The following is a 24,505-nucleotide window of genomic DNA, read 5'->3' as shown; positions in this document are numbered from 1 at the left end:
TATCTGGGGAAAACCATTGCAAAATCTCGAGGCTGGAGGTTCACTTGGAATGAAAAGCACACGTCAAACAGAGTGTTAACAAAATATTTCCTAATGATAAATATTATCTGACATAAGGCAAACTACAAAACAAAAAACAAAAATAATGTGTCAACCAGCAATAAGGATGCGGTCATCATTCAAATGCCTACAGGTATACATTCAGGACCAACGAGTTTGTGCGGGTGCGTTGGTTGGTTAAAAAAATCGACTGGATTGGAGAAAAAAAGATGTTTTTTCTATTGCGTTGAGGCTAACTAGAAGTCGTTTAGGAGGGTGGTGGTACGTCCATGCTTCGGTGGGTCACTTGCGAAAAGAGGGCACAAACATAAATCAATTAATACATAAATAAATAAAAAAAAAGACCTGAATTGCCACTAGTGGCGTACATTTTCACTTTGATGATTTCTTTTCGCAATAAATTTCTTTCAACTTCTTTTTATATCCAATCCATTAGATTTTGCATTGACTTGTTTGTTAAATCTATGACTACTTTGAGCAAGGAATGATCTAACGAATTGTTCTCTTTAGAAATGCCATGGAATCCAGTAAATTTTAACAGGAAGCATGCACAGCGATTCTGATATTTTTTCCGAACAAAACTGGATTAAAATACATAGCTTAAAAATTCCAAATAAAAGTTTGACTGAATCTGCGCTTCGGGTGTGCGTCTTTATTTTATCAACTTTCAAAAAATAATAAACAGATATCAAGTTGCTGATTTTCGGCTATAAGAAATGATGATAACCAGGTAATTCTTCAATAGTCACAAGGACGAAAAAAAAAAAAGGTTTAGCACCTAAATTTAATTTTTCAATTTCAAACCAAATTTAATAAATATCAAAGAGAAATTGAAGGTATTGACCAGCTTGGCATAAAATCTTTGTTCCAAGTCGGTGACAAAAGTGAGCCTAGTAAACTCTGCATCTTGCCTACAGTGTTTAAATTTTCTGCTCCTACTTCATTTGTCAAGGGAAAAAAAAGCAGGGAAAATTGATAATTTTGCATGACATTTTAAGAGAATGGTCACTTTTAAATGGTCAGTATGATTCAAAAAAATTATGCGAGATTCATGAAATAAAAATAGTTGGTCTTGGATTATTACGATAAAAATGAAAAGAGGTCTATGACTTAGTGAAAAGAGGTGTAGAGTTTGATGGTTTTACCATGTTTTGAAATGTTCAAATCAATCCTTAAAATATTCGGATGAATAAAATATCAAAACCGAGAGAGCGATCTTTTCGCCACACTTAAAAACGTCAAAATTTTAATTAAAATCTTTACACTTTGAGAAAAGTGATTTCTGAGGTGGTTTGAACATTCCTGCTCATAAAATTCAAAAAATAGTTCTACCTAGTGAAAAAATTAAGAGGATAGCCGCTAGACTCAACAATGAATGAGTATGACAGAATAATGACCATAATTATAGGTGGTTAAAAATTATCATAGTATTAGCATAATAGTACGTGGTAATGGTACACTACCTAGATAATTGGAATGTGACAGATTGATTGGTAAGTCTCTTGCTACCAACAAAATTTGCAAAAATCAAAAAAGACCTAATTGAGTTAAAGATCTGTATGTACATTGCATTACATATACTATATAAATAGTACGAGTAGAAATCTTATTTCAATATATTACAATACTGTAGTACTTGTGTACATTGATTTATATACAAACATACGCAATACGTAGCAGTGTGCTGAGGAAGAGCTGTGATTTTGGTAAGTTCAACTATACGTACAAAGACAACTAGATTCTGCGGAGCTCTGAAAACACTTATGTTTCTCGATTGTAGAGTTTCAACAATTCCAACCCTAAATTCTTTGCTATGAGAAAACTAAAAACTTTTTATTCTTGACATTTTTAGAAAATGTTCTTCATACCTATAAGCGAATTTTAAAAAGTTCACAAAAAATAATATTGCGTTAATAAAAACAAAAAGGATGAATGAAGTGGGGAATTTTTAACAACAAAAGCTTAATAATGAGTTTTCCGTCATTTGGGACCGAAATGAATTTGAAATATTTCTGCTCTTAAATCCTAAAGATTTTGCCAAATAGACTGATCATCTTTCAAGGAGAGATACTGTCAACTTGATTCTTTCATTCATTTTTGATGCAAAAATAAAATCGAGAGGTCTTAAACACCTAGAAAGTTGACCGAATAATTTAGGTAAAACTCTGCCTATTTTTTAAAAGGTTTCTTAGGTTTCCTATTCGATTTGAGATTGAGACTCAACAATCGGCAAGAAATTATTTTCACTCAGTGCAGACCTTATGGTGTCAGAAAATGCTAAAATTATGGCTATCCAAGGTGAAATTGATTTCAGCCGTTACCAGTGCCCCTCTTCCTTCAACTACCTCCTATAGATAGACTTCTCAAAGTCACAGAACTTCCCTTGACACTGTTAGATACATCCTTTTCTACCGCTCGACGGAGTATCTGGGAATGATACGTACAAAACATGATATCCGGTCGGCTACACAGCCTACCGCAAGATTGCTGCATGAAATCAGGATGGAGCGAAAAAACTTAACAAAAGTGGTTCAGTCAAAAACAACGAATTACGGACAAACAAATTTACAAACTGGAAACTATACCCAACAATAACAAACAAATGAAAAAATATAAACAGCAACAATGACTCAACAATGAAAATGAGAAACTAATAATGGGCTTGGTACTGAGCATTGAAATCAGAATGACCAGAGCATGATATCGCTAATCGACCTCCTAGGGGTCTTAACATCAATACAGAAAAGCATTTCCATCCTTCAAAAAATTCATAAAATTCATGGGGCCATCAATTCCAACTGTGCGATGCAATAGATTGTGTCATGGATTATATTACGAAGTCTGAAATTAAGCATGTCTTCTTCACTCCTATCTCACAACCATCAATTGTTCAAAAATATCTTGCTCAAGTTTTTTCCAGAAATCTACGGTGCAGACTTCCATGAGTTTCAGCCATCGGCAGGTTAGCCCATAATCTTCAAAGGACTGCATTTTGCAATTAGGAACTACAATTTCTGGCTCATCCATAAAAACACTTATGTCGGCAGGGAAATTAATGGCACATATGTACGTTGTTTCTAAACTGAGTCCGAAATTATAGTTCCTAATTGCAAAATCCTGTCCATTTAAGAGGAGATGACTGAAATATCTTACCTGGTCACTTCAAATTTTGGATGGCTGTGGATAGATCGAAATTTGACCTTTTTTTGGAGTCCAGAGCCATTCAAAATTCAATGAAAATTATAAAAAGGAATGGGTTAGTGGACAGGATCGGATTTCACTGCTTAGCAGGCAAAGTGCAGAGCGATGGGCATTTTTGTTTCCCATATTGTTCGTATTTCCCGCGATAATTAGAGGCTGCCAAATATTCATTGAAAAATAGACAAATTATAGCATCCATTCAAAAAATTGTTGCCAAATCGTTATAAGTTTTATCAATTTCATGTTAATTGAAGCGCTAGGTGGAGAAAGAGCAGTTCTCAATTGCAATGTTTCAGAATCTTCATTGATAATTTAAACTTGAGAAAAGAAACTTATGATCAGTTTTTCTTGAATTTTTCACTTGGGACATAATAAAATCATATAGAGTATTCAATAAAAATTTCAGAGAAGTATACACTGCTCCCCTTTTAATCAATGAAATATCAGCAGAAATTCAGCAACACTCTAGCTGAAAAGTGCCATTCTTGCTCTTAGCACCAATTCTAATAAACTAACAGAAAAAGATTATGCAATTGAGGAAACTAATGGTTTTTATAGCTTTAATGTGTAATAGTTATGATTTAAACCAATAAACTGTTAACGAAATGTAAAGATCTTTCAAACTTGGTCACAGGCTGTGCTTACCCAATGGAACTCTCGATCAAAAAAATATCATCTGATATCAACAAAGAAAAAAAATTAGAGCAAATAGTGAAAAGTTTTCAATGCGGTATTGATGAAATTTTAGGGATGAGAATTTTCTATGATAGCTTTTTTAAAAAGCTAACTTTATTAATAGGGCAGACTCCTCAAACTCCCCTTTTGCCAAAAAAAAAAGGGGAGAGTACTGCTGTGTTAAGGAAAAACGCAGTATAAACGTACAAGAGTTGCTAAATTTCCACCAGCATAATGTTTCTTTTTTGTTTTTGAGGAGAGCTGTGAATATTTTCTCTTGATATTTCCAGATAATTTAAATCTGATCGATCTGAAAAATAGGTGGAAATATATTGGAAGATTGCCTAGAAAATTAGTATTTCATCAACGGAAATTTGGCAATGTCTGAGGGTTCAGACGGTGTTCTTCCTTAGCATAACAGAATAGCACGTCATACAAGGATCTTGTGCTCAATGCTCATAAATTAAAAAATTATTATGAATGGCAAGAAAAATGTACGAGTAGCTTTCTTGATAACCTATGAATGCTCGAAACGCGAGACGAAAAAATGATCAGTTACGGGATATTTTGATGTTTGCCTCTTGGCAAGAAATTCTGACCCTGTTCACTAATCACAGCTGTCACATCATAACGAAGTATGATACTAAAATTATGAACACAATAACAAAATGAAATCAACAAATGATTCAGGGAAAGAGGGAAAATGAAAATGCTGACGACACTTTCGACAATACTATGAGAAAACAAGACAAAAACAACACAACAATGAGATCATAAAAAACGGGGTGCAAAATCTTCTAACTGTCAAAATTTTCTAGCCACGGACTAATTCACACTTTGAAATTGCATTGTACGTGAGTATAACTACAAGAGAGAGAGCTTTACAAGTATTGGACATCATTGTGAAATTCATTCAGAGAGAGGCGCAAATTGGACAAAAAGTGTTTAAGGAAAGATATACTATTTTAAAGACAAGTTTTCCTAAAACATTTTCACTAATTTTCACCTCTCTAGGCGCCTAGCATATTTTTCGCCAACAAGAAAAGATTCAGCACCCCTACAGAAACAATATGTCAAGAAAATAATTTAGCGAGAAAAACCAGAATGACTGGGAAATTTGAGACGGATTGCAAATTTTAACATGTCGAGCATACAACCACCAGCCCACTTGCACCTGACTTCCGACCAAAAAATTTTTTGTGATGCAAGAGAAAAGGGCATGACTACAACTAGACTTTTCACCAGGGAGAGGGTATTCTCGAATGTGCGATTTCAGCGATGAGAAATGACAATGAGCTGGAATGGTGGTTGGGGAGCACGAAAGGCGCAAGAGGAAACGTGATCACTTGCGCAAGCTGTCTTTGCTGCTAGCCAATGATGTACTTGTGCTTGAGGCTTGATCACCGCCTGCACTTTCCCCATTAACTGTGCTTCTACCTGCACCGGATCTAAACAAAGAAAAACAAAATAAAATTATATATAAAGCTTATCAAAGGATCGAAAGCTAATCATTTTTAGAGAGATCTAACTCTTGAAGGAGAAAAGGAAGTGAATGCATTGATAAGACTTGTAAATGGACTGAGTTTAGTACACTCCAAGATGACCTCTATTTTAGAGACAGCCTCCTTTCGGGGGTGAAAAATTGATCTTTATTATTCCTTTAATTGCATCACCAAACATTACTACAAACAGGTGAACAACAATTCTGCTCAGTGAATGGTCTGTTTTCTTATAAGGAAAAACACAGATGGTCAAACTTCTTCAGATAATGGAAGGGGGTTGATCAACCCCATTCTATCAGCATGCAGATGGTAAAAATTATGGAAGCACGGGATATCCTCGCTAATGAAAGGGAAATATATTAACTTTTGCTTGAGAGGAGGATGCCTCAACGACCACCCAAAAGATGAGCACAGAGCTAACTTTCATCCTCTGAAGATCATTAAATGTGTTACATGTTTCGACTTTTGACGACGGTTCAAGAGGAGACAAATTAATTCTCATTTGATTTAATCTAATTTGATACATGCCTGATATCCTGATGGCTGGATGAACAGGATGTTTGCCCTGGTCATAGGAAGAAGAAGAAAAGACTTACCTTCGCCCAGACATAGTGAGTTCCTCAATGGACGTTGGCGTGGCTGGTGTGCTACGTCCCTTGAGCTTATTCAGCGCCTTGTCTAAACGATAGAGAAATAGGTCGACGTCAGACTTGCGCATACCCAATGCTGCTGCAGCTGTCAAGTATGCGTTTGGGTAGTTATTATGATGGGCACCCCAACCTGAAATTTGATTAAAATCATAATATATTTTGGCTAATCAATACTTGACGATGAAACCAATGGGGAGCAAAGTTCACAGGAAAATGATTCATGTAATGATATATTAACTAAAACAAAGACTGCAAAAATTTTAAACAAAATATAAATGTTTGGTAATACAATTTCTTTCTATTGCGCCATTCAAAAGTAGTTAATGAGCTGAGCTTTCCGTTATTTCCTGAATTCTTTTTAATAACAGCAACAATGAGACAAATTCATTCTTAAAGCAAAAAATTAGGATAGCCATGACAGAGGTTTAATTCAGGGCGCATTGAAAATGAGCAGAGGTATTACTGTCAATATGACAGTGTTTTAATGATTGGCATCATATTTTAGATTAGACAATGCAATTTTTAATTAGGCTACTACTGTATTATGATATGTACCACTGAAGATTTCCCCATCATAGTATTTGCCATACAATACACTTGCACGTAACCCAGAATTTGGACTTAGAATTATGTTTTCTTTCCACCCTAGAATAATACAACATTGATAAATAGATCTAAGAAATATCACAAGAATGATGCAGCCACTAAATCAGTCTATTCAATCGGGGTTGCCACGATTGAAATCCAATTAAAATGGTACCATTTTATTTTAGACGATATCGACCTAAAGATACACAGGGACTTTAAAGCTGAACAATAAAAAGAAAAAACCCACCATCGAATTTATAAGTAGCTACTTCTTTGTGGTCAATGCTGCTAACAACTCGTGTACCAGAAACGCAGCGCAAGTACAGCATGGACCCAAGCATTGAGACACGTTTCACGTCTGCACCAGAGCTCAGCGAATTTAGTGTCATACCTAACATTTGCAAAAATCATAATATAGAGATTATAAGAAATAATAATTAACCTATTATAATTTGAACTTTGATAACTTCTGCCTTGCATCATGGGATGAAAATTCTACATATTTGATTTTGTATGAATACATCTGGAATAGATGATTTTGAGTTCACCTTTATTTTTTCCTGTTGTTTATGACAAAATTATAAATTTATGTACTCAAAATTGATTCGACGTCAAATCTGTAAAACTGCGCTTCTTCATTCTTCGTTATTCTTGGTAGCTCAAAATAACAACCCAAGTGTGGTTCATCATAAATTATGTTAAAAATACAGAATAAAAGACATATCAACATATTGATTACAATTATTTCTGGAAACTCGAGCTTCCATGAAAGAAATTATTCCAAATTTGATGTAAAATGCACCTACACTGAAACTAAAATTCGTAAGAGATGTCTTGAAGAAAATTTTGACAGTAATGAATGAAAGAAAGCAAGACCTGAATCATAATAACAATGGTAGAATTTCACTTTCCTCTCTGAGAAAATGAATATTAAGAAATTACAATGATTAGAATTTCATTTTGTAATTCTAATTTCATTTTTACTAGGTTTCACTGCTTTGATTTACCATTTGAACGATGCAGATGCGACTCTGTTCTAACATCTTGTCCCTCATTAATATTCTAGCCATAATTTCAGACTTTTTTCACTATAACTCAATTGGTTTTATTTGTGTACTGAATAAGGCTGTTTTCCCTTTTGCCGCAATCACACGCTGAATGTGGGAGCTGAATGTGCCTTGAATGTGGAAGTCATCTACCCGATGCCTGAATTTTGCGCGTGACGCGCAAAATTCAGCAATGATTCTCAACAACCATCGGACTAATGTTGGATTTGCCTGAACTATTCGAGTAGATTTGACACACATCTGGATGAAAATAACTCGAATTTGCGAAATTTCAGCCGTTGGGCGATGACTGTTGACTTCCACATTCAGCTGCTAAATTCAGCGTGTGATTGCAACATTTCTTTTCTTTTGAGAGGAGAATTATTCTAGTCTAACAGAGTAATTGACTAAGCAATTCAGGAATATCCAACGTTCTGCACTTTAATATTAGATGAAAAAAAGATTTTTGAACTCTCAGTACCCTGTAAAATAATTCACGCACTCGAATTCACTCCGCTTAAAAAGCTTTTCCTCCTATCAATTAATACATGAGAATGTATCGAGGAACTCAGCCCAAAACTTACGCTCATTGATTTGACGATATTTCGATAGTTAATCTATGTTTTAAAAAAAACCAACAAAAACAACGATGAGGCTTGAAATTTTTACAAAAATATTCTTTGCTAAGCCAAGAAAAAACAGAAACTGTTGGATAACAAGGTTGAAAAGAATTCTCATTTATCTCAAAAGGATTCTCTCAAAGTAAAAGGAAAGAAAAACTTTGACAACACAAATTCATTCTTTTTTTCTTATAAAGCCATTCAAATTTTTTTCCGACCTTAAAAATAGAAAAGGTAGATGAGGACAACATACCAATAGATATAGGATTGTTCTTGGTTTCTAGCAATCTTTCCCCATGTTTCATAGCCAACTTTCCGAGCTCCTCCTTTAAGTACTTGTACATTTCTTTCCGCTGACTGATGAGATTCTTGAAACCATTTATGCCCAACGACAGTAAGGTGATGAAAACATCCATTGCTGGACTTGCTGATGCTCTCCCTATTGACATAAAAGAGGAAAATATATAATACGGGATGAAATGAAGCAATGATGAGAGTTCAAAACACACAACTCCTCTGCCATGCTTAGGAAAACCGCCGTCTGAGTCTTCGGGAGTTGCCAAATTTCCCCTATTAAACAGTAATTTTGGAGAAAAGTTATGAATATTTCTCCTTGAAATTTTCATGTACTTAAAATCAAATTGAGAGTGAAATTCTCGAAAAAAAAAATTAGAAGAAAAATAATTAATATCTTTCATTACACCTTGGCGTTGTGTATACACATAACTAATTCCTACTATAATTTACATTTGCTCGACCAAATGGATTAACGGCAGACAAATGACTGCCTACAAATATCAAGGGACGAAGTGCAACACATTGATGACTAAGTCGAAAAAAGCAAATCCCTGATAGAAACTTTGTCAATGTCTGCTCCAGTTCTATTTTTTAAAAGGATAACTAACCAACAGTTTTTCTTCTTCACGCATGCAGACATATCCACAGAAAATTCCAAGGAGATATAATGGTTGCATCAAAAAAATAAAACATGGTCCATGATCTGGAAACACTGCAACGCAGATGCGCATTTTTTACTTTAACCATCGATTAAAGTATTAATTAACCCATAGGGATCTTTATAAGGACAATAATTTATATGATCCACGTACAAAATCGGCAACCAGCGATTAATATTTCCAATCTGACAACTTAAGTTCGCCTTCTCCACCACAAATATTTGTACTGTATTGAACTGTTCATCAGCCTAGTAAAAGACTAAGAAGAGACTCAATTGAGGAGATTACAAAAGATCTAATTTACGATAAATTGAAAAATGTAATGGCATAAAAACTTTTGTAAAGCCTCCTACATTTGAAAAAATCCAAAATTTAGAGATTCAGCCCTTGATTCATTTGGACTGCATTTTGCAATTTGGAACTATAAATTCTGGCTCTTCTGAAAAAGTATTTATGTGCATAAGGAAACTAATAGCACATACGTTGTTTTTAAACGGGGCTAGAATTTATAGTTCCTAACTGCAAAATGTAGCCCATTTAATCCCTGTCCATGGGTGACTTTGCAAAAATGTTTCTTTTACTTTAAAGATTGAAGAGAAAAATTGTGCAGGAGAATCTGACCTGGGTAATTTTTTGCTATTTTCTCGAGTAAACTTTTATCAAAGCCGGAGATTACAGCTCCGCCGACTGGTACTAATAAATTCTTATCTGTGCTCTGAACAAATGCATCCACTCTTCCTTTCCTGGTAAACACAAAACAAAATTAATGGCTTTGACAAATTGTGAGGCCTTTATCAGACCATTTCACTCATTAAATATGCAAAACATATTCGACCTTTAATATAGTTGAACATTGAAAACATACCTCGAGATTTCTTCAAATTGAACCATATACATATATATCAAGTACATGTCAACAGCAAAAGTCTCAGACTACGTATCTCGTTTGCGGTGATTTAAAATCTCTACTACAACTTTATTTTCTAAAGGTGAACAAATCAACATCATTCCTCGAAGTTTTTACAGAATTTTCTTCAAAGAGAAGAAAAATCACAGAAGTTTTCAGGAATTGCCGTTAGTTATCCATTTAAAAAATGAAGTATGATGGGAATTCAGCAATGTCGCAAACTGAAATACGTGGTTTGAGAGTTTCATCGTCGATTCACACTATGAGATTCAAACATTTTTAAATGAAAAAACTCACGCTTCCACTATTTCCTATTTAATTTTTTTTTATTTCGTTAAATTTGATAATATGACAAATATATTCAAGATCTTGATCCAAGTTCAATGCTCTTCACAAGGTCAGGGATACCGGCCCAAACACCATGGGAGACTGCAATAATACATTCTCATCAAAAAATTCACTAAAACTGATCACTTTAATTTGCTTGGTGTAAATGCTCTCATCTGAACTTGATTGAATCAATCAGTTCAAGAACAACCTATTTCATTGCCCAAAAAGATTCTTCCTAACCTCCTATACAAAATATTGACAATAATATCCACTTTTTCCACTGGAAATGATCTTTCAGTTGTCGAGAATTCACTATTTAGAGAGATAAGAAAACCGGAAAACGTCTGAAAAAGAAATTAATGAAAAATATTCAGAGAAAAGACAGGTCATTTGGGTCGCATTAAGGGAAAGGAACCAAACCTTAAGCAGCTTTTGCCGAATTTGATTGGGCAATTTAATTTTTTACCAGGGGTGCACATTTTACTATGCTTCCACAATTTCGGGCGATAAGCTTTTCCTCTTCCACAAAAATTTTTAAAAAATTTCCACAATTTCGTGACTCCTTCCACAAAAAGTAATAACTTTTTTTTTTTTTTTTTTTTTTTTTTTGTTTCGGTAAAAAATATGGGATTCAAAGAGAAGAGCCAGAAAAGAAACGAAAAGAAAGAAGGAAAGAAAAAAAAATTTCCACAAAATTTGGGACGCTTCCACATTTTCACGCGATAGTTTATCGCGTGATTGCGCTTCCAAAAATTGGGAAGGCCTTCCACAATTTCACGCGATAATTTATCGCGTGATCTAGTATATTGTGCACCCCTGTTTTTTACATGAAAATGGTTGTGCGGATTTTTGTGCAAATTTCAGCGAGTTTTCTGCATAGTACGAAGCAAATTCCTTAAAATTTCCAAGGGAATCTGCACAAACGTTTTCTTGTAAGAAATTATATTGACCAGTTAAATTTGGCAATAGCTGATGTGGCTTGGCTCCTTCCTGCTAAATGCAGACCATTTTCTAATTATCTGATATAACTTCTCAGGACTTTGCCATTAATTGTGAGGTCAGAGTAAAGAATTAGAGAAACTGTAATTAAATATGTACCTGGCAGCTTCCTGAATTAAATGCATGAGCCGAGTTGATTGTAGGCCATACGCATTGTTGACTAGATGAGGGATATTGTATCGACTGCAGATAACGGCTATCTGCTCTAAGGAGTCTGCCGCCCTTGGGGCAAAACAACTCGTTGTTGAGAGGACACAGACTATATTATCTGAGCCCAGCGTTGCCATTTGCTGTTCTAACGCCACAACATCCGTGCGAAGCTCATCCCCGCACAGGCAAGTTTCGATTACAATCGGCTGCAAACCTGCACAAAAATAAAGAAACCTTTTAGATTATTGAGAAATAATTGTTGCCCACAAGAGGCTTGTACTCACTACTGTCAAAGTTAATGTGGCGAGCGTCACCTGAGGCTTGCTTTTTTATATCCTAATATTTTCATGATTATCAGATTATTTCCTTTGAGAATGACATAAAAAAGTATACAAACGCAAAAACTGATGGCCTACGGTCAGTGTAGACAAGAATGCAAGAATTTTTTTCAAAATACAGTAGAGCAATATCCTTTTTCAAGCTTAAGGCGGGCAATTCTTTGTTGACAGGGCTTCTACAATTTCCTCATTCTTTAATTCCCTGATTTTTCCTGCCCTTCTGACAAAACTTCCAATTAGATTTTTTCTCTTACAATTACGCAGGCTTTTGCTCAATGTTAGACAGAACTCCCTCTTTAGAGATTCAAATCATAAAGAAGGCTCTCGGAGGGTGTTTTTGTTTTCTCAAACAGCAACGGCTGAAGTTCCTGAGCCAACACTTTCCTCCTGAAAGTCCCTGACTTTTCTTACAAATTTCATGATTTTCCTCAATTTTTTGGGTCATCATAAATGCTATGACTTTTCAGGTTTTCTTGACAACCACACATTCTGTGTGAGCGAAGTACCAGTGCTTGCGTGCTTTGCGGTATATCGATTGATCTGCCATTTAAACCTACAAAAAAGGATCGATAAACAGGATGTTTGCAACGAACATCTTGATCATTGATTCTTTACCATAGCTTCAAATGGAGAAATTCCAATTATCAATCATTCACGCCTCGTGACTGTACTATACCTGCTGTGATGATGCATTTGAAGCAGGACTTCTGGTCGATGCGTGGCCAGAGCACAAATTTGGCCCCAGGACGATCTTGTTTAATGGTCAGGAGGCACAAAACTAAGCTCATTCCAGTCGCCATTGGCACCATGAAACAACCAGCTGAGTTAGTTACACCTGCAACACCATATATTCAATTGATTATTCAATTCGGGATCAGTAATTGGTATTTTTCAGTTCTGGGAGAATATAGGCAAAACTACACAAAATATGAATCACAGATGTCGTCTTTCCATTTAGTAAATCAAGATTTTGGCACAACAATAATTTTTTTTTTTTTATATACGTATGAGGACTTATATGTAACAATAGCGGATGTCAAGTTTTTACATTGTGAGAAAATTTCGCGAAAATTGAAGCTTTGCACTTTGCTGCCCGTAGAACTGAGAGGATTCTTATAAAGATTTTCATGAAGAGCAACTCTTCCTGTGAAAACACACGTTTTACGATTTATGTAAGTGAAAACTGAAAGGAATAACAGTGATTTGAAAAAAATGCAACATCCACTATTGTTACTGAAAACATTTTTTTTAATGCATGAAACAAAGTCTTCAGGAAGGGTAAGGCTGGTGAAACGATTGAAATGAACCGAAAGTGTGTCAATGCTGAGTCATTTAATCAAATTGAACAAAAAACTAAATCATCTGTAACTTCTACAACAAAAATAAGGAACAAATTATAAAATCAGTTAAAAACTCATCACTTCTGGCAAGACAGTCTCGATACATATCATTTAAGTGTCAGCTGTTGCCCATGGCCAGTGCACGGGCTGTTTATCGCAAGTGCATTCAAATCTCCAAAGTGTCCTGCCGCGCCGGCCGGGGAGAACAGTGGTCAGTGGATTCTCATGTCCGCTGTTTTTACAAATAACATGGCTTTCAGTTCATATCTCGCCGAAAAATTGCGCTGGAAGTCTAAAACTTTGCACGGGCATTCTTGAGGGCTCCAGAATTCAAAAAAAGTGTGTTCCCTAAAAATGGCGGATGTCAGCGACCGCTATTGTTACATATACGTCCTCATATGGACTGAGTTAAGCAGAAAGGAACCAACCCACATTTTGGAAAAAATTGAGTTATGAGTGGTTTTGAACTCAACCACTGCTCTACTATCTATCGCCAAAAATTCTAGGTTTTTGTTGGAGAACATTTTGCAGAAATTGAACTTGAAGTTTATCTTTTACATTGAGTCTTATGCAGGAGCCAAACTTTAAACCTCATTTTCTCGCTTCGATCCCAATGTGGCTTGGTTCCTTTCTGTTTAACTCCGTCCATATATGATTAAAGATGAGAAAAATCGTAAAATTTCAGAGGTTAAAACGTTTGGTTTAGTTTGATTCAGTGCAATGCTGTTGCTTTTCTAAGATTTTAATTTTAAAAATGTTTCAAAACTTATGTCTTTTTCACAAAATGCCCTAACTTTTCCCTGATCTGATGAAATGGCCGGACAGTTCCCTGTTTTCCAGATTCTTAGATGCCTTAGTAGACTTACCCATGAATCGAATAGTGTCAAGAAGTAGGGCATTAGTTAGCTTTATTAGCAAACTTGAGCCAGCAGCTTTCGGTTGCACCTCACCGATGTCACCAGAGCGTCCAATTCCATGTCCCATTCGATAGTGTCTCCGCGAGACAAGGGCTATAAAAATTATAAATTGAAAAGAATTATGATAAAACAACACAGAAGAGATGAAAGAGCATATTATATTAAAAGGTGGTAAAATGGTGCTGGGTCCATACCATTTTGCGGGGGAAACAAAGCCAAAAAGTTCAATTAGAGTAAAAAATTTTGAGCTCTGATGAGTGCCAGTACAAGACTGAGCGGGGAGAGAGTGTTCAGCTCAGGCAACTTGCATAGGAATATTCAGTTGAAGTCGACGTTTTGGGTTTTTTTTGACCTCATCACTAGATCACACTCGCCAATGAACCCAACTTAGCATCCTCCAAATCCAAGACTGCATCAAAACGCCGTCATGAATATGACACAAAGCATGACACAAAAGTGTGATCCTGGAGCCATCTACCATCGCAGCTGAACAACTCTCATAACAAAACAAGGATGACCCGAAATCATCATGATACCAATAATCATTTTTTTCTCCTAAGAGTTCCCCCTTTTTCCCTTCTCCTAAATTCAGTCGCTCGGACTGATTGAATTTAGGAGAAGGCTTTGAACCTTCTACACCTCTCTTTTCCTCTATGAAATAGCAATCTGGCCTTTTCTGAAAAGTATCGAAAGATACTAATCACTATTACAATTCATACTAGGGGCATAAAAAAAAAGAATTGGGTATATTTGATGTTGTGACGGTTAAAAAGCGTGCTTTTCAGGCACATTACAATTTTTCAAGAGCCATGAATTTTTTGATGATTTAATGTAAAATTTTTCACGGAGCAATGGGCAACAGAAATTTTAGCTGCACACAGATATAATTAAATTGCTGATTTAACAATTAAATTGCTAAAAAAAGTGACAGCAATGTTTCAACGTAGATTTTACAACAAAAAAATGCTACTTTAACCACCATTGTAAGCTAATTTAAGTGAAATCTACATTGAAACATTGCAGTTAATTTTTTCTAGCAATTTAATTGCTAAATCAGATATTTAATGTTTTCCATGCACCAATTTTTCAGGCGCCAGAGTTTGATTTGTAAATGAGTTTGGCATATGGTACATGGTGAAGTTGGAGCACACATATGGAGTAAAGAGAATAGAAAAAATTGGAGAGAGTTAGTTACTCCAATGTTGAAATAGTCCCTAATTGCGGATGAGTGGTGATCGATTCTTATCATCTGAAATTCAGATGCATAAAATGAAATTGGTGTTCAACTAAGAGTTGAAGTATAAAGAAATAAAGCCAAATAATATGAAGGATCGACACGTACAACTCGCAAATCGGGCTTCACGTTCTCCAACACCACTGTTCCCAGGGAAATTGTTGCTGTCCATTTGCGCTAAATCTGCAATGAATAACTCGATGGTCGCATCGTCCCAACCTTCTTCTGGCCATTTTTTCTGCAAATTTAAAAGAAAAAATTATCAGCAACTTAATCAATGTTATCTCTCAATCAACGTTAATCTTTAGCACAGCAGTACTAATTTATTATTAGAGAGAGGAAATGTATGTTCAGTTGAGCTCAGAACTTTTTTGGAGCAACTTTCAATCCGAACTGTTGGTTCTTTCCTTCTTAATTAATTTTGGTGGATGAGTTATTTGAAAGAGATGTGTAAAAAAAAATGGTCAAAAATTCTTTGAGGCTTGCCAACTTTGGGGAAAACAAAGTCCCAAATCCAAGTATCTGTGTTCAGTAACGGTTAGCATGATTTTTGCACTTCATTAGAGAAAAAAGTGACTTGATTCAAGCAGAAATATGCTCCAATTTACCGCTGAGAAGATTTCCTTATGAATCCTTAAAGAAAATAATACTTGTTTAATGAATAAAAAATGCTCGTGTAAAAAGAAAAGTCACTTACATCAAGCGGAAACATGCATTCATTCAGCTATTTTATTCTTGATTCAAAATAAAATCTTCTTGATGGCATACTTAAGAATGTTTTTGCCTAAATTGAGTCACTTTTTTCTCAAATTAAATTAAAAATTATGCTAAATGATAATAAATACAGATGTTAGGACTTAGTGAGCTTTTGGACTACCGCTCTTTTTTGACGTATTATCTTGATTTCTTTGCGAGGGAAGCTCTGTACTCTTAAAGTTGCCTGTCATCCTTAATAAGTTGGAGCGCCTTCAATTTCGTATGATACTATGCAACACATCTGTTGTGAAATAGTTGCTTGAGTGGCATAATAATAGTTTGCGTGGCACGCTGCGGCGCAGCAGGCGGCCGGCTAACGAAGTGCGCCTACAATCCTAAGGGGATACTTCACGCATTGCGCAATGCTTGAAGTATCCCTTTAGGTTTGTAGGCGCCAATGCGCATTTTGCGCTAGCTGACCGCCGCTTAGCTCTGTGTAAGGCTCTAATATTTAAACTTGCGGACTCGGTATTTTTCAACTCTAATAGATCGATGTACAACTGGATTAAAACCAAAGATTGCGTGCTTCTTGGTTTTTTTCTCCTCTTTTATTCCTTATTGCATGGTTTCTTTCATCACAACTATTTAGATTAATATCGATGTCATCGCTTGGAAAATGTTTTACAAATATTTGCCATGTTTTAAAACTGTAAATGTTTTTGAAATGGAGTAATATTTTCACTTAAAAAAAAAAAAGAAGATATATGTAAAGTAAGTTTCATATCGAAAATTTTAAGGATACTTAGAAATAGAGCCAAATATTCTCCTATGACAATTTGAAAAGATGAATCAAAAGAAAAAAGTAACATTTCATTAAGAAATGAGTTACCATGACAACACCTTCTTCTCTCTCAATTTTCTAATTTCGAAATTGCCAATGTAATTTTACAAATGGACTAAAATATGACGCTTGGACAAAGTCACTGATGCTTATTTTACACATGGACATGAACTACTGGACAAAACATGTGCGTAGACAAAAAATCGTTGACAGTACATCCTGAAATCGAAGGCATTTAGTAGCCGGTTAAAAGATGACAAGCCTTAAAATGACCGGGAGGGGAAGCATTTTGAAGATCAGTGATTAGCAGATGTGCCAGAAAATCTCTGACTATTCCCAGTCATTACAAATTCCCTGACTATTCCCAGTCATTACAAATTCCCTGACTATTCCCAGTCATTAAAAATTCCCTGACTATTCCTGGTCATTACAAATTCCCTGGCTTTTTGTGATTTCCCCGAATTTCCAGACGACCGACCCTGAAACTTCCTCACCAGCCGTGGCAGCTCTACAGCTGTGTCTTATTTCGACAAAAGAAAAAATGCGTGTCAATGGTGAGCAAAAATCCAAAAAAGTCGACCTGACCTGTTCGATGAGAAGTCGAATAAGATTTTCTCGACTTTTCTTTGAGGCAGCTGCCTGCTGTAAGTATGTAGCTGGGATCAAGCGCTCAGCTAGGGTGAAACTTTGACTATTCATTTTGACTCTCTTCCTTACTTAGCCATTACTCCAAATCTTGATTGTGACTGGAAAAAAGCAAAGTGAAAAATACATTAGAGCAACACAGGTATGATATCAAAATCTTTTAAATTCTTACGGTAATTCATCAAGCTCAAGTGACGTGGTCAAACTGGCATGCGATATATCGCATTGATTACTTAGGTCAAAAATCTCGACAGATTTTGAATTTTTAGCAAAATAAAAGCCGATAGCCCCTGCGCATGATCCTAAAGAATCATTTTAAACCCAAAAATCAGCAAAATTCAAAGAAATGAAAGCAGAATAGTGTTTGGAAAAGAACCTCGCATTCGATACAAAAATTGATAGCTGAATTGAATGCGAGGTTTTTATCCAAACACTATTCTGCTTTCATTTCTCTGAATTTTGCTGATTTTTGGGTTTAGAATGATTCTCTAGGCTCATGCGCAGGAGCTATCGGCTTTTGTTTTCCTAAAAAATCAAAATCTGCCGAGATTTTTGACCTAAAAGATGCGATATATCGCATGCCAGTTCGACCACTACTTTTGAGCTTGACAAATCACCTTAAGATTCAAGATCCTTACTAACCAGTTTAAACAATAATGCTTTGGATTCGTACATAAGAATTCTCCTTAAGATTTCAGATATTTTGGGGGAATTTTATAAATTTCTAGGATTTGAGTAAAAATTTACGCACGGCTGTCTTGAGAAAAAATTAGTGAACAGGCAAATTCTCTTAATCTTTTCTCTCCCCCCCCCCCTCCCATGCGGGTGACCTACAGGGAAGGCATTTCCTACAAGGTCAGAGGGGGGGGGGGGATCTGGAGAGCTCCCTAAGGAAAGTGTTGGTAAAGAAGCTTTTAAATTGTCTATTTTTTACTGTCTGAGTGGAAAAAATGAATCTTGCATTGTCACTTAGTGCCTCACAATATCATGCACACACTGCCCTTGGCATAGTGTTCAACTGGAACAAAAAAAAAATTCAATCCCTCTTTCAGGCGAAGTCAAGATGAAAATTTACCAAATTTGCAATTGGGGATCTTCTAAATAATAAGATGAACTGGGGAAAGAAAAGAAGAGACATATCGACGCTGTAAGTCGGCAATCACGTAACTCGTTTGCGGTGTCTGAAAATCTCCGCCTCTATGTTATTTTTTTAAAGGAGAACAAATCGACATCATTCCTTGAAGTTTTTGCAGAATTTTCTTCGCACAGAGAGGAAAAATCACGGCAGTTTTAAAGAATTGCTGTTGAATAGTTTTCCGTTTAAAAAATAAAGTATGACAGGAAGTGTGCGACGTCGCAAACCGAGTTATGTGATTGCCGACTTACACCGTCGATATGTCACATCCAAAAATTGCACCATTCAACAGATATTTACATGCTAACCAATGGGCCAACTGATGATTGATGCATCCGGACTGATGTGATTATTGTTTCTTCTTTTCTTTCCCCAGTTTCTGCCTTAGAAAACATTGAATGTTTTGCTAAACTTTAAAGATTACATCCTATGAACAATCATGACAGTTGATGACATTTTTTTCGCACGAAATAATATACTATTCAAAGTACATAGGAGGGAATTCAGAGATTTTTATCGACATGCGAAAAATTCCAGTCTGAAAAAAAATTTTGAGAAAGATTACTCGCTGGTGATAGTTGTCAAAATAGATATTATCAAAGATAATGAGGGACAAATACCTAAGAACCATTCGGTAAAAACACATGGAATTAGCTTCCTAGCAACTACACAGTTGTTTCAGTATCTATCAGCCTCTCTATCAAATAGGCATACAAAAACCCGAAAAATTTTGTTACTTGACACTGATAATTTTCAAAATTTTGACTGAAATAGCACTTTTCAAAATGTAGGTAATCCTGCTTGCAAATCGGTCACATAAAACTGTGGCTCAACAAAGAAACTTGATAATATTTAAGTTTGGTACTCTTTGTAATTACCAATAATTTTAACCTTTCCTTGAAGAAACTGACAGCTTCTTGCCGCTCATTGCTATAGAAACTCTGACAGGTCATAGGACTTAGGTTACATCTCAGACATTAGCCTGGGCAAGAGGCAAAGGACACCCAAAGTGGAAAAATGGACGCAATTACTCAAAGAATGCGGAAAATTTTCAACAGACAAGAAATTGTCTACACTGAACATAAGATGATAAGGGTATCGGAAAAGTTGTGTATTTACTGAGGAAGTCTTCACTATCATAGTGCATTGGTTTGAAGGTGAAGTGACGTTAGAATATTACGTGAAGGATTCATTCAGCAAAGGAGCACAATGAGCCTGATATACAGAGTTTATAGAAATGTTGTGGAATGTTAGTCTGACCACTCTGATTCTATTTAAGAATTCATTAAAATGCCAGGGGTGAGGCAACCTTTTTGAGGTTAAGGCTCTGATAAGAGCTTAAGAGCTAACTATGTCAGTGGGTAAATGCAGCTATGAGGCAATATTATGCTGTGAGAGTAATATTTTGGCATTAAAGTCCAAAATGCATAGTGTAATTAGTAGTTAGGGCAGTTCATAAGTGCGAAGAGGATATGCAAAGAGATGTAAAATGAGTTACATAGTCTAGTGACCATTGAAGTTAATCATTTTTCGTTCTTCAAGAGGCAGTAAGCTATGTTTTCGAGGAATCTAAGAAAGAATAAACGAGAGATACTGTCTGCAATTACAGCGAGATAAAGACAGGAGAAAAAATGAAGAAGCGCTAAAGTTTCTGAAGAGTTAGTCCTTCGAACTAAGGTACAAGATTGACTGATAGACTAGCTCCTCAGGATCAACTTGCACTTGAAATACTTCGGTTGAGGCAAGGTTCTAAGGCTCAGAGTACGACTAGATTTAATCCCAAAATTCCTTTTATGATGAATGTTTGGAACTATGGAAATGGGGGCAGATAAATGTAGAAAAGGTGCTGATAGAAATGATTGATTTGAACCTACCTGCTTGGAATGGCTAACTTATTCCCGAAAAATTGAGACTTTTTGATTCACAAACGCACATAATAGTGAAGATCAGATCACAGATAAAAATTAGCGAGCAGTTTTTGCAACGCGAAAAACTTACGGAAACATATTTATGACTTATCTTGAGTCAAAGGAAAATAAATAAACAATTTCGTGGAAAATTGATAAAAGCAGCAAAACAGAGAGAGCGCTGAGTGCGCTGTAGTGGTGGGAAAGGGAACTATTTTTGATTACACTTTATGAATAAAACAACAGAGAGCGCTTGAAGTGTCATATGATTGGCCTTCAAAAAGTTGTTCTAAATTAATGTACATAGCAGAACTGTAGTTAAAATTGCAGATTTGCAAAACGGAGGCGCTAGAATGACCATTCGCATCTTACTCATGATCTGAGTCAGATTCAAAGCACAAACCTGATCTTTTTTCTTTATAATTTTGAAACTATGTCACCATCAAAACTTTCCCATTTTTATTGATGAGTGTCAAGCGCAAAAATTGAAATTGACATTAAAGAAACTTTGAAGGCTACCGTTTCATTCTACCTCAGCAAACTTCATTCTGTAGAGTAACTGTCTAAGATGTTCCCGTGGCCGTGAAATTAGATGAGGCCACTTACGTTCATTACCCCAAAAGCAATGACCTTTTAAAACACTCTTAAAAAACTGTTAAAATGTTCGTGTTGGGAAACCCTTTTTGGCAATTATTTACCGTAAAATTTAAAGAAAAGAGTAACTCCCAAAATTTCCCTGTAGTTTTTTGAAAAATTTTTTAAAATTTTTAATGTTAATAAACTACAGTAGAAATTTTAAGAGTTTTTTAAACTTTTTTCATTAAATTTTACCTTTGAAAATTAGCCAAAAAAGGTTTTCTAATGATACCAACATCTTAACAGATTTTTTGAGAGTTGTCTTTTTGAAATATGAGAGTTTTTTTACAGGGCTGAATTTAGGGGGTGGCCACATGGGCCGCGCCCCATGGCGGTAATTCTAGGAGGCGGCAAATTTGGCAATTCTTTTTAAATGTAGGTATGAAAAAAAATCGGATTAAGAAAGAAAATTACAAACGAGAAAAAACTACAAAATCTCTCAACTCCCAGGAGTATAGTAATTTCTAATTTTGTCGTCTTTCAGTGATACAAGAGACAACACCTTTAATTATATCGGACCAAATTACGAGGCCCAGCCTGTATTTTTGCGAGTGTGTGTGTGTCCCTTTGACGAGCCGCGGGTTGCCGCATCTGATCAATGAGTGGGAGAGAGATAGACGATAAAACGGCGGCGGATCAAAGCCGAGTGTGCTCCTGTGACGTGCCGCATCTGAGCAATGAGTGCGAGGGAGAGAAAGGACAAAACAGCGTATGGACCAATCCAAGTTGAGCCTTAGTCCCCGTTTACGGCCGTTCTTTCCAGGGCTCATGGTCGGAAAGCACTGCGGTGTACTTTCGGGGCACCCGGATTCGGGGCCGCCACTACCACCGCGGACCAAATTACGAGGCCCAGCCTGTATTTTTGCGAGTGTGTGTGCGTCCCTTTGACGAGCCGCGGGTTGCCGCATCTGATCAATGAGTGGGAGAGAGATAGACGAAAAAACGGCGGCGGATCAAAGCCGAGTGTGCTCCTTTGACGTGCCGCATCTGAGCAATGAGTACGAGAGAGAGAAAGGACAAAACAGCGTATGGACCAATCCAAGTTGAGCCTTAGTCCCCGTTTACGGCCGTTCTTTTCAGGGCTCATGGTCGGAGAGCACTCCGGTGTTTTTTCGAGGCACCCGGATTCGGGGCCGGCACAACCACCGCGGACCAAATTACGAGGCCCAGCCTGTATTTTTGCGAGTGTGTGTGTGTCCCTTTGACGAGCCGCGGGTTGCCGCATCTGATCAATGAGTGGGAGAAAGGTAGACGATAAAACGGCGGCGGATCAAAGCCGAGTGTGCTCCTTTGACCTGCCGCATCTGAGCAATGAGTGCGAGAGAGAGAAAGGACAAAACAGCGTATGGACCAATCCAAGTTGAGCCTTAGTCCCCGTTTACGGCCGTTCTTTCCAGGGCTCATGGTCGGAAAGCACTCCGGTGTTTTTTCGGGGCACCCGGATTCGGGGCCGCCACTACCACCGCGGACCAAATTACGAGGCCCAGCCTGTATTTTTGCGAGTGTGTGTGTGTCCCTTTGACGAGCCGCGGGTTGCCGCATCTGATCAATGAGTGGGAGAAAGGTAGACGATAAAACGGCGGCGGATCAAAGCCGAGTGTGCTCCTTTGACCTGCCGCATCTGAGCAATGAGTGCGAGGGAGAGAAAGGACAAAACAGCGTATGGACCAATCCAAGTTGAGCCTTAGTCCCCGTTTACGGCCGTTCCTTCCAGGGCTCATGGTCGGAGAGCACTCCGGTGTTTTTTCGGGGCACCCGGATTCGGGGCCGGCACAACCACCGCGGACCAAATTACGAGGCCCAGCCTGTATTTTTGCGAGTGTGTGTGTGTCCCTTTGACGAGCCGCGGGTTGCCGCATCTGATCAATGAGTGGGAGAGAGATAGACGATAAAACGGCGGCGGATCAAAGCCGAGTGTGCTCCTGTGACGTGCCGCATCTGAGCAATGAGTGCGAGGGAGAGAAAGGACAAAACAGCGTATGGACCAATCCAAGTTGAGCCTTAGTCCCCGTTTACGGCCGTTCTTTCCAGGGCTCATGGTCGGAAAGCACTCCGGTGTTTTTTCGGGGCACCCGGATTCGGGGCCGCCACTACCACCGCGGACCAAATTACGAGGCCCAGCCTGTATTTTTGCGAGTGTGTGTGTGTCCCTTTGACGAGCCGCGGGTTGCCGCATCTGATCAATGAGTGGGAGAGAGATAGACGAAAAAACGGCGGCGGATCAAAGCCGAGTGTGCTCCTTTGACGTGCCGCATCTGAGCAATGAGTGCGAGAGAGAGAAAGGACAAAACAGCGTATGGACCAATCCAAGTTGAGCCTTAGTCCCCGTTTACGGCCGTTCCTTCCAGGGCTCATGGTCGGAGAGCACTCCGGTGTTTTTTCGGGGCACCCGGATTCGGGGCCGGCACAACCACCGCGGACCAAATTACGAGGCCCAGCCTGTATTTTTGCGAATGTGTGTGTGTCCCTTTGACGAGCCGCGGGTTGCCGCATCTGATCAATGAGTGGGAGAAAGGTAGACGATAAAACGGCGGCGGATCAAAGCCGAGTGTGCTCCTTTGACGTGCCGCATCTGAGCAATGAGTGCGAGAGAGATAAAGGACAAAACAGCGTATGGACCAATCCAAGTTGAGCCTTAGTCCCCGTTTACGGCCGTTCTTTCCAGGGCTCATAATCGGAAAGCACTCCGGTGTTTTTTCGGGGCACCCGGATTCGGGGCCGCCACTACCACCGCGGACCAAATTACGAGGCCCAGCCTGTATTTTTGCGAGTGTGTGTGTGTCCCTTTGACGAGCCGCGGGTTGCCGCATCTGATCAATGAGTGGGAGAGAGATAGACGATAAAACGGCGGCGGATCAAAGCCGAGTCTGCTCCTGTGACGTGCCGCATCTGAGCAATGAGTGCGAGGGAGAGAAAGGACAAAACAGCGTATGGACCAATCCAAGTTGAGCCTTAGTCCCCGTTTACGGCCGTTCTTTTCAGGGCTCATGGTCGGAGAGCACTCCGGTGTTTTTTCGAGGCACCCGGATTCGGGGCCGGCACAACCACCGCGGACCAAATTACGAGGCCCAGCCTGTATTTTTGCGAATGTGTGTGTGTCCCTTTGACGAGCCGCGGGTCGCCGCACCTGAT

At 37.8% G+C, this 24,505-nt stretch overlaps 1 protein-coding gene across 2 annotated transcripts; it reads right to left on the bottom strand.

Annotated features, from left to right (window-relative positions):
• Positions 1-1,602: 1,602 nt before the first annotated feature.
• On the bottom strand, positions 1,603-20,916 carry SecS (Sec synthetase). 2 transcript variants are annotated; one of them, XM_019048618.2, is made up of 11 exons: positions 20,705-20,916; positions 17,636-17,796; positions 15,622-15,751; positions 14,229-14,372; positions 12,699-12,857; positions 11,634-11,898; positions 9,920-10,041; positions 8,596-8,781; positions 6,924-7,067; positions 6,035-6,218; positions 1,603-5,384 (listed from the first exon to the last, which is right to left on the bottom strand). In XM_019048618.2, the coding sequence occupies exons 2-11, from the start codon at positions 17,747-17,749 to the stop codon at positions 5,279-5,281; spliced, it is 1,554 nt and encodes a 517-aa protein (XP_018904163.1). In that variant the 5' UTR covers positions 17,750-17,796; positions 20,705-20,916; the 3' UTR covers positions 1,603-5,278. The 2 variants fall into 2 exon arrangements, with proteins under 2 accessions (XP_018904163.1, XP_018904162.1); XM_019048617.2 differs by lacking the exon at positions 20,705-20,916 and adding an exon at positions 19,451-19,754.
• Between the last annotated feature and the right edge of the window lie 3,589 nt (positions 20,917-24,505).

Source organism: Bemisia tabaci, chromosome 10 (genome assembly GCF_918797505.1).
Source record: "Bemisia tabaci chromosome 10, PGI_BMITA_v3".
NCBI lineage: Eukaryota > Metazoa > Arthropoda > Insecta > Hemiptera > Aleyrodidae > Bemisia > Bemisia tabaci.
The sequence above is the reverse complement of the archived record's forward strand: the minus strand, read 5'-3'. Positions and strand labels throughout refer to the sequence as shown.